This window comes from Pan troglodytes, chromosome 12 (assembly GCF_028858775.2).
Source record: "Pan troglodytes isolate AG18354 chromosome 12, NHGRI_mPanTro3-v2.0_pri, whole genome shotgun sequence".
Lineage (NCBI taxonomy): Eukaryota > Metazoa > Chordata > Mammalia > Primates > Hominidae > Pan > Pan troglodytes.
In genome coordinates this window covers 97,552,543-97,567,964 of record NC_072410.2, presented here as the reverse complement: position 1 = coordinate 97,567,964, position 15,422 = coordinate 97,552,543, and the positions used below count along the sequence as shown (strand labels likewise).

Below are 15,422 nucleotides of genomic sequence, written 5' to 3'. Positions count from 1 at the left end.
ACTCCCATCACGTCATATCCGCCTCCTCACAACCTTCCAGATAACACATTTTTCAGAGAGGATAAAGAGTAAAAGCCCCTCAGGCTGCCTGCAAACTACCTTTCCAATCAAGATTGAGAAGATTTTTCTTCTTTCTTTGAGACAGGGTTTTGCTCTGTCACCCAGCTGGAGTGCAGTGACACAATTATGGCTCACTGCAGCCTCAACCTCCCGGGGTCAAGAGATCCTCCTGCCTTAGCCTCCCAAGTAGCTGCGACCACAGGTGTACCACCATACCCAGCTACTATTTATTATATATATATATATAAATTTATTTTTTTGAGACAGAGTCTCCCTCTGTAGCCCAGGCTGGAGTGCAGTGGCACAATCTCGGCTCACTGCAACCTCTGCCTGCCCAGGTTCAAGCGATTCTTGTGCCTCAGCCTCCTGGGCAGCTGGGACCACAGGTATGTGCCACCACATTCGGCTTTTTTCTATTTTTAGTAGAGATGGGGTTTTGCCATGTTGGCCAGGCTGGTCTCGAATTCCTGGCCTCAAGTGATCCACCTGCCTCAGCCTCTCAAAGTGGTGGGATTACAGGTGTGAGCCATTGCACCCAGCCCCATATACATTTTTCAATGAATCCCTAGTCCCCTCAGCCAGGCCTGTGCCTGTGTGCTCATGGCCCCTGCCTTTGGGCCTCCCCACACTCACCCCGCCCTGCATGCCTTCCTTCCTCCACACCCAGCTCAGCTGGGGTCGGGGGTGCCTCTCACTTTCCCCTTGACTTCTCCAAATGTCACCTCCCTTCTAAGGCCCAGGTCAAGCCCCACCTCCTCCATCTTCCCTGGCTTCCCAGGCATCCTTAGGAGTCCCACTGCACTTAAGTCCCCACCATGGGCTAGGCCCTTCCATGCAGCACTCCAGTAGCGGGCGTTGATTTCACCGCTCAGGTCGGGGAGTGGGTGGGTGGAGCTGCAAGGTTCATAACCATAGGTTCTACCTCACAAGCAGTGTGTCGGCCTGTCTTCCTCACGCCTTCCAAAACATGAGGAGACAGAGTGGGCAGCAGCGTGTACTGATGCAGGCTCGCAGGAAGAAAAGCCACCTCTAGGGGTGGGCCAAGGGCTGCAGCCCAGGAGTGGGAGACACGATGTCAGGAAGTTATGTGCATAAAAGCTAGGGGCACCATGTCACCCAGCCGAGGTCCGGAGGGTTAGCCCAGGAGTGGCTCTGATCTGAAAACAAGCAGGGCTGCTGAGCTCTGTCTTAACTTGGAGAAGAATCAAAGGTCCTATCAGGCTGGAAAGCTAGCCAGTGCTGCAAACCTCCAACAGCTGCCATAAGCTGTACCTAGCTGACTTTTGCCTGCAGCAGAATGGTTCCCTGACTTCCCCATTTAGGTTACCCCAAGTCATCTGCTCTGAAGTGGGGCAGTTTGCCCTCTTGGACTGGCTCACTCCTGCGGTGTTGGAGGGTCAGCCCTAACACCAGCTTGGGCTCAGCTGAGCTCAGCACCAGCGCCCGGCCCCCTCCTCCTCCTCCCTCCCATTCTGGGTTATTCTTAGCAGGAGGTGACCTCAGAGTGCTCCCTCTGAGCAAAAATAACCCTGGAGGAAGTTGGTGGGTATAAATCGTCAATGAATAAATACGCATCGCTAGTAAATAGGGGATGGAGCCCCACAGGGCCACTCACCCCCCAGGGCCTGGTGGGCAAAGGCAGAAACTCTCCCTTCAGGGCTCCAACCGGAACCACCCACGAAGGACAAAGGCCTCTGCAGGACTGTCTGGGCTGGCAACCAGGCAGGAACCAGCCTCAGACACCCACACTTGTCACCCTGCAACATCCTTAGAGGCTGCCCCTTTCTCCCCACCTCACACCCACACACGGGCTCAGCTCCACGCACCGGCCCCCGCCTCCCTATCATGGGCACTGGCCAGCCCGCAGGCCCTGGCCCAGGTGCCAGCTCCCTTCCTAAGCCCCGCCCTGCCCTGCAGCTGACTTCCTGTTTCCTGTTGCCGGCTCTGACTGCAGCATCCTGGCTCTCTGGCCAGTGCTGCAGACAACTAGGCCGTTGCCGGTTTTAAGCAGGCCCACCTCTTTGCCCTCAGCCCCCTGCAGCCTTCGGCATTTACACACAGGCTCCCTGGTATTTGTGTCAATAACTCTCTTCAGTTCCATTTTCTTTGTATGCTTTTTGGACCAGTTCCACACACTTTTTCCAGCAGCCCTGAATTCACATATTAACTGAAAGAGAACCCCTGGGTAGGTACCCAGTAGCCAAACTGCATGGATGCAGTGATAAGGAGGAAAGAGCACCATAGGCTTTGCAGTTGGGAGGTGTGAAGTCCAAGTCCTGATCATCTTCTCTGAACCTCAGTCTCTTCTTCTGAATGTGGGGATAATGAAAGCGGTCCCCAACTACCTCACGCAGGTTTGTCAGCATCAAATAAGGTAACCCCTGTAAAACGCCTTTGTAGGCAGTAACATGCTGCATAACCATGAGCCTTTACTGCTGGTCTCTGTCCTCAGTGAGGCAGGCAAACTCAGTGTGGCACAGCTCAGCGACTATGCAATGGCGGTGCATTTTCAAACTGTCAGGGATGAAAGCTCAAGCTTTGGTTTCAGATTTTTAAATTCTCAATGCACCAAGAAATGATACGGTTGTAAAATATAAAATCACAGCACGTGGATGTGGCAACATTGTCATACACACATAAAAGCTTCTGAATAGTTATACTCAGTTCTGTACCGACAGGTGACAACAAATGCTTCTCAAAGTGAGGTCTGCAGACCACTGCAGTCCCATGTGTGTGATCGGTGGGCTTGGAACTTGTCTTTATCAGTTCATTTTTATTGACTTTGGAGACAGTTGGAGAAGGGAGAGGCCAGTGTGGGTCACAGTGGCTGAACTGGGCTTCATTTTCAGGCTGGGTTCTGCCGGGCTGTGGTGCTGGGGTAGGCGGAGAGAAGGTAGGCTGTGGAACTGTGTAAGGGGCGGGCAGGAGGAATGGCTGGCTAGTGTGTTTGGGGAGCAGTGAGAAGGTGAGGTTTCTGTGGCCAAAGGGGTGGCATCAGGCATAGCAGGGGAAGGAGTGGTCAGATGGTGAGGGGCTGGAATTCAGATCTTGTCCCCTAAAAAATGGAGTCCCGGGGGGTTCCTGAAGAAGGACGTGCCGATGCTACATTTACTGTGATTATGTGTGGCCTCCTCTCTCCAGCACACTTGACTGAAATAGAAGGCATCTTCCTCTGGTGGCTTCCCGCACATGGTCAGTGCTCAGGAAGTGGAAAGTGTTTGTCGTGAAGGGAGCACACTGGCCTGGGCATGCAGAGGGCAGGTGGAGTCTGGTTTGGGTGAGGGCAATGCCAGGGGGCAGAAGGCACCCAGGGACAGATGCCTGTTGAAGGCCAAGACAGACAGTCCTTGGGGGCAAAAGGAGGAGAGAGCCCAGGATTTCTTGGGCTTGGGGGTGGGACCTGGTGAGGGCACTAGTGGGTATATCTGGACCCTCCCTGTCCAGCGCCGGCTGTGGAAGCTCACAGCCTCCAGCCAAGGTTTCATCTCTTACTTCCCAGTCCCCATCCCCTGTCACACCTGTCAGGACCTGAGCCAAGCTCCTTCCCCAGGCTTAGCTGGATGACACACTCAGCTGCTTTAAAGCTCCCTGGCAAATCTATTCCCAGGGCCACAGCTGCAACAGGTCCTCAGAAGCCATCTCTCCTGTGCTCCTGCACGGGAGGGGAAGAGGCCAGGACCAGCACCTGCGACCACAAGGGCTGAGCCTTGGCTGCAGCAGGAATCCCCCAACATGGGCTCCCAGGAAGGGCCATGCTGGCTGCTGTCCTCGGGGTCAGTCTTTCTCGGTTCCTCCAATGTGCAAGGAGTTGCTTTCCCAACAGCTGACTTCCCAATCAGCTTCACCTTTACCATGCTCCTCCTCACCCTGGGCCTCTCCTGAGAGGCCAGGCGACGGCAGGTGTAACCTAGGACTTGGGCTAGAACACATCCAGACCATGAGGGGCACGGGATGCGCCCCGCCTCCCAGGGCTGCTGAGAGGCTGATGCTGGGCCCCCACCCCATAGGCCTGCACCCCAGCCTGGTGGACACTGGGCCCTGCAGTGGAACAGGTTTTTTACACAGCCAGCTCTGCACTTTTTTTTTTTTTTTGAGACAGAGTCTCGCTCTGTTGCCCAGGCTGGAGTGCAGTGGCACAATCTTGGCTCACTGCAACCTTCCCCTTCCGGGTTCAAGCGATTCTCTTGCCTCAGCCTCCCGAGTAACTGGGATTACAGGCACCCGCCATCATGCCCGGCTAATTTTTGTATTTTTGTAGAGACAAGGTTTCACCATGTTGGCCAGGCTGGTCTCAAACTCCTGACCTCAGGTGATCCGCCCGCCTTGGCTTCCTAAATTGCTGGGATTACAGGCATGAGCCACTGCGCCTGGCCCAGCCTGCACATTTGGACTCTGTTTTGCTGTTTGCCAAGTGCCCCAGGAGGTGGACAGGGCAGGTTTTACTGGCAGCCATATTTTCCCAATGAGGAAGCAGCCCAGAGAGGTTAGGTGACTTGCTCAAGGACACATGCTGGGAAGCATTAAATCAAGGTGCTGCTCTTCTGTCAAACTACGGTTGCCGTGGCCTCCTGAAGAGGAAAGGTTTGGCCAGGCGGGGGCAGGCCCGACCTTTGCTGAGGCTCCTTGGTGCTTGCACCATTTCGTTCTCACAGGGGCAAGGAGGAATGCATCCTTTTCTCCTCTGTTTTTAGAAGGGGAACCTGAGGTTCAGGCAGCAGTAGTTCAAGGTTACACAGGTGGTCAGTGGTGGAGCCAGAATTTGAACTCAGGTCTCTTGGACCCCAAAGACAGTGTTTTTCCTTCTGCCCTGGAGCGTGCTTCAGGCCAGGGGATGTAGGACCGCCGGCCCCTCTCCCCTCACTCGGCTGTGCCCCTCTTCTCTGTCATTGTCTAGGCGATGTCCCCACACTCCTGCCCCTGACTTCCTTGTACCTTTTCACCCGAGTGCTTCACTCCACCTCTCAGCGATGTGGCTACCCTCTGATTCCAGAGACTCACAAAGATGAGTCAAAGGGTTGCTGGGTCTTTATTTGCTACAGGTGGTGGCTCTTGTCCTCAGAAACTGGACGGGGACAGGGGGAGTTTGCTTAGCAGATTGCACGTTGCCAAGCCTCAGGAGAGAGCCAGGGCACGCTGCAAATGTGGAGTCACCAGTGTGCTCTGACTCCGGCCTGGCTCTCCTCCCACACCTTCTCCATTAAGGTGCCCTGTGGGTAGAGGAGGGTGCAGGGGCCCTAGGAATCTGGAGTCTGCTGCCAGCCAGAAAGTCCTCTCTGAAGCCCCGTGTTATCTTTCAACGTCACGTGAATTTTTCATTCCAGAATGAATTTCATTCATTACATATCCACGTTTGCTTTAATATTAAAAGGTTTAAAATTACTTACCAGTAAAATGACTTCACTCCGCCCCCCCGCCCCCCGCCTCAAATCTTCAGGCAGAACTGGCAGGGGTGCATCTCAGTACACAGCAGGTTCCCACACCTCCCACCTCCAGGAACTCACCCCCCGCCTCTACTGTCCCATTTCACTTCAGTCACCTTCAACCCGGCTCTCTACCCCAAGGGAGCAAGTCCTGGGCTCCATGCCTGCTGAGAACATTTCTTTGAAGGGCTGAGTAACAAATCCAGAGCCTCTGACTCCCCCTTACCTTCTTGCTCCAAGTTTACCATTCTCAGCTGGAAGGGGGGGGTAAAAGAAAGGAACCAGCTGTCTCTGGTGCTGGGAAATAATGACTGCTCCACATCTGAGTTTAAGACATAAACCAGTTAGGCTCCTACAGCCCAGGGGTCTTGTTCTCCAGAGCTGCCCCCAGGCCTCAGCGGCACTGGTTCCCAGAAGCCTGGCGCTGGGGCTGGCCCTGCAGCCTACATGCCTGCAGGACTTCCTTCCCCAGGGCCCTGGTTCTCCTGCTGCCTCACAGAGACTCCTCAGCCTGCATCTCCCCCTTCCCATTTGATCAGACTCCCAGGCCTCAGTTCCCTTCCTCCAGGTGGGGGCTGAGACCCTGGGTGAGAGTGTGGTAGGGAGGGGCCTTCATAGATAGTCCAGGGAGATCTTAGTCCAGCCTGGGATTCTGGCAGGCCCTCTTGCTTCCCTTCCAGAGGGAGGCCAGGAGTCAGGGGCCTGGTCCAAGTCTTAGGCCCAAAACCAACCAGCCAAGTCCACTGGCTTCTCAGGGCCTCCACTTCTCTATGCAGAAAACAGGGAAATGTGGCCGGGCGCGGTGGCTCATGCCTGTAATCCCAGCACTTTGGGAGGCTGAAGTGGGCGGATCACTTGAGGTCAGGAGTTCGACACCAGCCTGGCCAACATGGCGAAATCTCGCCTCTACTAAAAATACAAAAATTAGCCAGGAATGGTGGCGCGTGCCTGTAATCACAGCTACTTGGGAGGCTGAGGTGGGAGAACTGTTTGAACCCAGGAGGTGGAGGTTGCAGTAAGCCGAGATTACGCCACTGCACTCCAGCCTGGGCAACAGAGTGAGACTCCGTCTCAGTAAAAAAGTAAATAAATAAATAAGAAAACAGGGAAATGTGAGGGTGGGATTTGAAGAATGGGGTACCTGCAGCTGGAGGGGTATACCCCATCACCTGGTCTTAAATGTCTCCAGGTCCCTGCAGGACATACATCACTGCCATTGACAGGCCAGGCACGTGTGTGTTGTGTGTGTGCACAGAAGGGTGTGTAGGATGCGACACTCACCGGGGGGTGCTTGCGCTTCCTCCCAGGCCGCCCCACCTTCCGTGCTGTGGTGCTGGGCTCTTGGCGCTCCTCCTTGCCACGCGGCTCCTCCTGCTCCTCTCCGTCCTGCAGGCACAGACACAGCCTGTGAGGCCAGAGGTGGATCCCAGCAGTGTAGCATTCCAGGCCTGTCTGGGGCTGGCCCTGGCCTCCCTTCCAGCCCCAGCCTCCTCCTGTCCCACGAGCCACACTTCCAGGGCTGTGTAATATGCCCCCACCAACTCCCCTCCTGCCTGATGAGGCTTGAGGCACCCCTCAGAGCCCCACTTAAAATAAATCCTTGGCCAGGCACCGTGGCTCATGCCTGTAATCCCAGCACTTTGAGAAGCCAAGGCAGGAGGATCCCTTGAGGCCAGGAGTTTGAGACCAGCCTGGGCAACATAGTGAGACTCCATCTCTATAAAAATACCCACACCCATATGTATATCTAAATAATATATTATTTAGATATCTAAATTATATATTATTTAGATATCTAAATTATATATTATTTAGATATCTAAATTATATATTATTTAGATATATAATATATTTAGATATCTAAATTATATATATATAAAATACATCCTTGGGGGAACTTCAGGGCAGACGCTGCTGCCCCCCCGGAAGGCATCTCTCTCTCTTTATGACCACATTTTCCGAACCATAAAATCATAACACAAGCTCTGATAAAGGATTTGAGTTAAAAGTTTATTTATATGAGAAAGCTTTTGTTCACAGATACACAATTACATTTGTGATCTACTTAATGAATCACCTTTATTGAAAATAAAATCGCTGGGCATGGTGGCTCACGCCTATGATCCTAGCACTTTGGGAGGCTGAGGCAGGTGGATCATGAGGTCAGGAGATTGAGACCATCCTGGCTAACACGATGAAACCCCGTCTCTACTAAAAACACAAAAAATTAGCCGGGCGTGGTGGCACCTGCCTGTAGTCTCAGCTACTAGGGAAGCTGAGGCAGGAGAATTGCTTGAACCTGGGAGGCAGAGGTTGCAGTGAGCCAAGATCACGCCACTGCACTCTAGCCTGGGAGACAGAGCGAGACTCTGTCTCAAAAAAAAAAAAAAGAAAATCAAGTGAAAAGAAATATTAAATTTAGCAATATCTATTTGAAGTCCAGGCAATACTCGAAATGGACAACTATGGAAAGTGGAGGACTTGTACAGCTGTGAACACCCCTGCCATGTGGAGCTGGCACCGCGCATGCCTGTCAGCCTGCAGGAGGATCTCAGGGACCGAATCTCAGCTCCTCTCCATCTCTTGCATTCACCGAGTTTGGAACAGAAGTTTGTTTTACTTCCCGCCCCTCACATTAACACCTGTGCACGGCTGGGCCCTGACATGCTTGTCTCCTGGGGCACAGAGACATAAACCTAGAAAGTCCTGCCTCACTACTCCAGCCTGGCCACAAACCACCCACAAGTCCCTTCTGACTCAGCCGGGCTCTGGCATGACTAATCCCCAGCAGAAATGATGCTGGGGAAGCGGGGAGAAAGACATCCTGACCCTGCAGATGGGCCACAGGCTGCTCTTCATACCCTGCACGATGTCAGGAGCCAAAGATGGCTTTTGGGCCCTCCCCAAGGAGGGGCCAACCCAGGGCAGTGCTGGCAGCACAGAGGTAGAAGAGGGTCCACAGCTCTCCTGGAGACCTGAGTAAGATGGCCCTCAACATCCTACTCAACTTTCATTTTCTGTGATTGCAAAATACCTTGTGGTTTGCCACATTAATTTTTAGGTGACAGTGGGACACACAAATGGAAACCTACTGTGACCAGCTGTAGACATAAGACCAGCGGGAAGAGCATCCCTGGCCCCTCCATCCATCCTCCAGCTGAGGCATGTCTGCAGGGCAGACCATCACGGCTCAAGTTCTGGGAGGCCTCCAAAGACATGCACATGGAGGGTGAACAGAGGTGCCCGGTCTTAGCATAGGTGGTGGCCACAGTCAAGCTGGAGAGAGGCAGAGCTCACACAGGAGATAGAGAGAGAATGCTCGGAGGTGCAGAAGAGGACCCTGGTGTGTTGTGGGAGCAAGGAAGGGGAGGGCTGCCAACACTGGAGACCAAAGCTGTCTGAGAAAGATACTGAGGATGAGGAGGCTTGGCTAGGGGTCAGAATGGCTGACCTTCAAGAGCACTGTCACTAAGCTGTGCAGGGTGACATGGCAGTGAGGGCTGGAGAAGGGCCAAAGAGGGCAATTTAAGGAGCACAGCAGAGGAAGCATCTGGAAAGGATGCCAGGGGACTGGGGAGCCCTGTGCCATCTGTGGAGGGAGAGGCCAGCCCCGAGGCCGGAGATCCTTCAGGGGCTCTTTTCAGGAAAGCACAGCAGAGGGGCGGTGAGGGCAGAAAGGCTGTGGGAGGAGGAGCAAACTCGCGGGAGCCTTCATGAGGGCTCAGGGTGCCCAAGGGCACACGCCCCATGGGAGGGGAGGCCTGCTGCTTCTGAACCATCTTCTGAAGACCCCAGACCCCCCAGTGTAAGAAAGGATCACACAGAGAGGACGTATTGCCAGTGCAGCTTAGTATTTGTGAAGGTTCTGATTGGATCTACACAACTGCTAAGAATTTCAGGCTGAGGTGGGGCTTCTAATCCGATTCTACCAGTGCCAAATGGGCACCGTCTTGATCAGCACTTGTAACATCATTAGGGGTCATGTGAGGTCATGGAAAAAGCAAAGTGGGCATGAGCCCAGCTTGTCCATTTCCTAGTTACAGGAGCAGCCTCTCGGAGCCTTAGTTTCCTCATCCATAAAATGGGGGTAGGGAGGTGTCCATCCTGTCTGCTTCTCAGGTTTTGAGAAGACAGCTTCACAAAGGGTCTGCCCCTTTGTCTGTTTTGTTTACTGCTGAATCCCCAGCGCCTAGGGCAGATTCTGGAAAAACTCCTACTGCCCATAAATTCTGGGCTTTAAACTATTTCTTTAACAAGCTGCATTTGTGACAGAGGGAGTCATTTGACTTTCTTTTATTCTGAACTAATCAGAGATGTGAAAGCCAACCAGAGCGTCTGATCAGTGAAAGGGAACCACAGTTACCACACAGCAATGACCTAAAAATAAAGATGCTTGACATTTCACGATGGGCACCAGCTTCCACTGGGCATGCGGAGAAAGCCTTTGGGGGCCCCGACAGGCCACCCCTCTGCCATATGCAGTCCTGCTGGCATCTCTCACCTACACCACGTGTGCAGGGCCTGTAGGTGCTCGGCACATTTTTTTCCCTGTTGGATTCAATTCCATGCAACCCAGCCCAGGAGGAGGGGTGGACCCCCCGGTGCCAGGCCACCTCTCCAGGTCCTGACAGGTCCAGAGAGGGCGGGGAGTGCCAGGCAGGGGTGCTGTGTGTACCCCACACCTGGTGCAAGGAGCTTTACGGCTGGCCCAGCATTCAGGCCCTGCATGCTTCTGGGTCGTGCTTGGAGTCTCCACGAGAGCCAGGTCTGAACAACTCCTGGCCCTTCCCCTTGACATTTGGCCCTAAGAGCAGCGTTGTGAAAAGCATGTTCTCTTCTGCCAACTCTTCCACGATGGAGTCTTAGGGCAAAGCGGGAAGCGATGCTTCTGCTCTGGGCCTGCCTGAGGTTCCCTCTGCGGAGGGAGGGGGCTAACACGCCAAGAAGGGTGAGCAGATGGCTCGGGCCGTGCCCCTCAATGGCTCCAAGGAAGCGTAGCAAGTGGTTCATTCTCGCATCTGTCACGGGGTCTGTTTTATTCCATATCTTTGCTGATGGGTTGAGCAAAGGAATGTAAAATATGCTTATCAAATCTGCAAGTAGCCCTGAATTAGGAGGCGTTGCTAATACTCTGAAAGAAAAGAATCTGATCCGTGGTGACATGGGACAGCTGAAGAACAGTAACACAGTTCGCGGGAACAGATTTGAGCCCAGGTTGGTTTCCTCATCTGTCAAGCCAGGGGACTGAATTCGTCCACACTTCCAGCGCAGAGGGGAGGGGGTGGAAATTCCAGACATGTAGGCTTTGGAGAGGGCAGAGCCGGGCTGGGAGTTTTGCTCTGCTCTTTGCTTAGGAGTAACCTCAAGCTCTTTAACCTCCCTGAGTCTTGCTTTCCTCATCTATAAAATGGGATGATATCTACTTCACAGTGATGTTATAAGAATTAAATGAGGTGATGTAGCAAAAGCTGACACGTGATAGTCACTCGAGAACTGCTACCTTCCCCCGCTCCACACATCCTGATTCGTACTTCACTCCCACTCCATCCTCCCCATCCCCCTCCCTGCCTCGTGCAAATCCCAGCGCGCCGCCCACCATATGCAGCGATCCCTCACTATCACACAGAGCCCAACATCTGGCGGGCGCTCCTGCCGCAAGATATGTGGCAATACCGGGGCTCTAGGAGCTTTCCAAAATGCAAAGCTGATTATGCCACTCTGCAGAGCTTAAACCTTTGCCACGGGGGTTCCCGGGGGCCAGGAGGATCCAGCCAAGCTCCTCAGCTCATGTGCAGGACGGTCCCCAGGATTTGGCTGGATCGCCTTGGTCTCTTCTCCACACTGTGGTCCCAACAGACAGCACCAAGCGCGAAAGCAAACTGCTTCTGGCCTCAGCCCCTAGGCATAGACTGTTCTGACCACACCACCCTCCCCTCAGGTTTATCAGCAAACTGTTACTCGCTTTTCCAGCCTCCTATCCTGGATTCCCTGCCCCTAGGCCCCCTCCTCCCATCCCCTGCCTAGACTGAGCTGAAAGACCCTTCCTCTCCTATAGTTCCCCTACCCAGCAAGGCAACGGTCAGCTCCTTGAGGGAAGTGTGGGTGTCTGATTCATGCTGGCATCCAGAATGCCTAGATGGATGCATTTAGTCCAAGGCAGGCACTTGATGAATGACTGTCACAGAGTAGGTGCCTGACATGAGTCCATAGACGCAAACAGAGACACACGTACAAATCTACAAACCCGTACAAATACAACTGTGTACGAGGTTCCAGTGCCTCTTGGATCTTTACGATTCCAGATTAGGAAACAAGAGGACTAAAACGTCCCTTCTAGACTTAAACATAATTGTCACTTTGCATTTATGTCATTCTTTGCAGCTTTCAAAGCACCTTCACATTTGGTGGCCTGTGAGATTAGGTGGTTCCTCTCTCTAAACATCTGAGGCTACGATCTGACCTACATTTCAACACTGCTCACTGGATGGATTATTTTAAGCCATATACAACGTCTCATTCTGATGCGCTGGGCTATGACGATAATAATCTCTCACATTTGCACTGTACGTGGTAATTAACAAAGCATCTTCACATATGTTATTTCATTGTATTCTTACACTTTACAGAAAGCAGAGCTGGTATTATTTTTTTCTGTTACACAGATGAAACACCTGAAGCTCAGAGAGATTATCTGACTTGCAGGGATCAGAGAGCCAGGAAAGGAGGCCTTTAGAACCAAAATTTACATCTTTTGTTTACCAGTCCATCGGTCTTTCTACTGCAACATGCCACTATACCCTACCATGTCAACAGACACACACACAGTGACACCATAAAGATACAGGCAATCCAAGGTCAAGGCACACTGGCATTCACAGGCACAGACACTCTGGGCTGGCTGTGCCCAGACACAGGACCTGTCCCCACAAGAGATTTATGTCTCTTGAGGCCCTCACCTAGAGACAGCCAGCCTGACATACGTGTGTTCCCTTCAGTACTTAAACCGGATGCTACTGACCCAGCATCGGTTGAGCAGATGTCTCGAGTTGGTGCTTGAGTCGAGGGGATGAACTTGCCGGATCTAGCCAGCTACTTGCCTGGGCCCCCTGGGACAAGAAGCATGCCCAGCCTTTGCCAGCTGGCTGGCTGGCCTCCCAGGGACTGTCTGTGGTCATGGAATTCAGTGAAACGAATTGGCTTCTGCAAGAGGCAGAGCCCTGTCCTGGGCTGCCTGAGCACCAGGCTCTGCAGAGCTACAGCCACACGCTTGCGTACCCCAATGCCGCACAGACACTCACATATGCTTGCACACACACCCGTGCCCAGGCCAACCTGCAGAGGCTGATCCCAGCGTGAGGGGTCAGGCAGTGGGCTGGGAATCACTGTAGATGCGCATGGGCCCAGAGCCCTCCAAAGCCCCCTACTTTTTCTGATCTCAGTCACCTCCCAAGGCTCATCAGCCCTTTATTTCAATTATTCAACAATATCCAACAAGTAACCATTGACTGCTTAGGTCGTGTCATAATTACCGAGGAAAGCCTTCCATCCTCCTGAAAGGCCACTCTCCTGGAGGGGAGGGGCCGTGTCGCATGGCGCCTCTGAGTCCCCCACAGCTCCTGGGTACTTGCACACAGAGGTGTTCCAGAAATGCTAAACAGCTGACAACGGTGGTGCCCATCTGGTTCCCAGGCCCTCCTGCCAGGGCTGCAGCCCCTTGTCCACAGCCTGCCCACCTGGCTGGGGCCTCATTGTCTTCTGGAGGTGCAGGGTGGGCCAGACCTCACACCCACGAGCAGCACACCTCAGCCCTGTCCACCTCTGAGGTCTCTATGTCACAAGGCCAGACACAGGGGTGCACTCAAAAAATCTATTGAGCACCTACTGTGTACTGGATACAAAGATAAACAAATAGGAAACTCGGTTCAGAGGGAGACAACAACATGTAAACAAGTACCTGATGCCATGCTGAGCCCAGATTGGAGTGTGCTACTGCTCTGCCTGTGGCCACTTCCATGGCACCAAGCCCACACATGTCTGCTCCTTCAGTAGCACACCCGGCTCTGCCAGCCCTTGCTTAATAGAGGGGAAGATCCAGATAAAACTACTTTGTAGCCGTGTGGCCTCTCTAAGCCCCAGTTCCTCATCGGTAAAATGGGGATGAGGAACCTCTGACCATCATCCTGCTCTGGGCGCCCCCTAACTAATCGTGATGACGGAATGAGTCAATTACCGTGCAGAGAACACTCCTTTACATGCCCTTCCACGCAGCACAAACATTACGTGGGATGATTACAAGGAATATCCCTAATGCCCTGTGGCTCTCTGCAGAGGCAGCTGCAGGGTATGACCAGGACTCCTGTGCCAAGCCCAGGTACCAGAGAGGAAAGGCTCACTTCCCAATTATCCTGGGACACTGCTCCACCACTCAGCTCTATCCTTTTTCTTTTTTTCTTCCCAGCCAGGGTTTCACCATGTTGGCCTTGAACTCCTGACCTCAGGTGACCTGCCCACCTCAGCCTCCTGAAGGGCTAGGATTACAGGCATGAGCCACCACACACTGCAGCTTTTTTTTTTTTTTTTTTTTTTTGAGATGGAGTTTTGCTCTTGCCACCCAGGCTGGAGTGCAATGGCGAGATCTTGGCTCACTGCAACCTCCACCTCCCAGGTTCAAGTAATTCTCCCACCTCAGCTTCCCAAGTAGCTGTGATTACAGGCACGCACCACCACGCTGGGCTAATTTTTGTATTTTTAGTAGAGACGGGGTTTTGCCATGTTGGCCAGGCTGGTCTCCAACTCCTGACCTCAAGTGATCCATCTGCCTTGGCCTCCCACAGTGCTGGGATTCAGGTGTGAGCCACTGCGCCTGGCCCATTCTTCTATTCTGCACAGCTGAGCCTGGCCTTTCCTGCCCTGGCCCTGGGCGACTCACCTTATCAGCAGGGCTGGGCTCCATCCCTAACCCGGCCATTAAGAGCAGGAGGGACCCAAGTGACTATGGCCCCTCACCTAGGCCCCTGATGGGATCTACAGCCCCTGCCATCAGGAGTTAGGTCTCATCACCACTTGCCTTGTTTTACTTTTGTTCAAGGGATAAAGGGAACTCAGGCCTTTAGTGACTGATGACCCAAAGAGAGACAACATTCCCTTCACGCGCTAGGCTCTCAGTGGACTCTAAGCCCACACTCTGTCCCCACCCATGGTTTCCTACTCTTCTCCCACGCCCCTGCAATTCATGGGGCGGCAGTGGGTCTAAACCACAAAGGTGTAGGTAGGTAGGCAGGTAGGCAGGTAGGTGGGTGGGTGGGTGGATGGATAGGTAGATATCCAAAATAAATTATAAAGCTAACTTAACATATGCTATGTCCTGGTGTTAACCACTTGCACACACCATCTCGTCTGAACCTCTCAAGCCAACTAGGAGCTGTTTTCCTGCTCACAGCCATGTTGCCAAGTCACGTGACAGAGTCCAGCTTCAACACAGGCCCTTCTGCAGGGGCCAAACAACCCCCATCCAAGACTGTACTGACCAAGATTAACTACATTTGACATGTAATAATGTCCAATTTAAGAGAATTTTAGAGAAACTGAAGCCCAAAATGTAGGTCCTGCTCAGCTCAGGGATGGGCACTGTTTACATCACAAACCTGCTAAGCACGCCCAACCCTCTCCTAACTCCCCCGAGATCAGAGTGAGCGCGCCATTATCGCTGGCTGGGTCTCTGAAGAGGTGAGGGTGCAGCGGCTTTTTCTATAGCTATTTAAACATACTAAGAAGGATGCTCTTTGAAATGACCTTACCGCAACCACTGTCAAGCAAAGAGCCAGCCCTAAGTGACCATGTGGGGGCATCTGAGTGCAAGAAAGGCAGAACATGCCCAGGAGCAGGTGACAGACCGCGGGCAGCAAGAATGACTACCACTGCAACTGGCAGGGACCCCACCCA

The 15,422-nt window shown here is 53.1% G+C and overlaps 1 protein-coding gene across 8 annotated transcripts in view; it reads right to left on the bottom strand.

Annotated features, from left to right (window-relative positions):
- DNMT3A (DNA methyltransferase 3 alpha) overlaps positions 1-15,422 on the bottom strand; it is a 109,671-nt gene that overhangs the window by 60,491 nt on the left and 33,758 nt on the right. For all 8 annotated transcript variants that reach the window (XR_010149602.1, XR_010149600.1, XR_010149601.1 and 5 more), the window contains exon 3: positions 6,762-6,866. Coding sequence is in view for 3 of the 8 variants with exons in the window: in XM_016948162.4 (XP_016803651.1) it covers positions 6,762-6,866 (105 nt within the window). In the remaining 5 variants the exon portion in view is untranslated. The remainder of the gene's footprint in view (positions 1-6,761; positions 6,867-15,422) is intronic.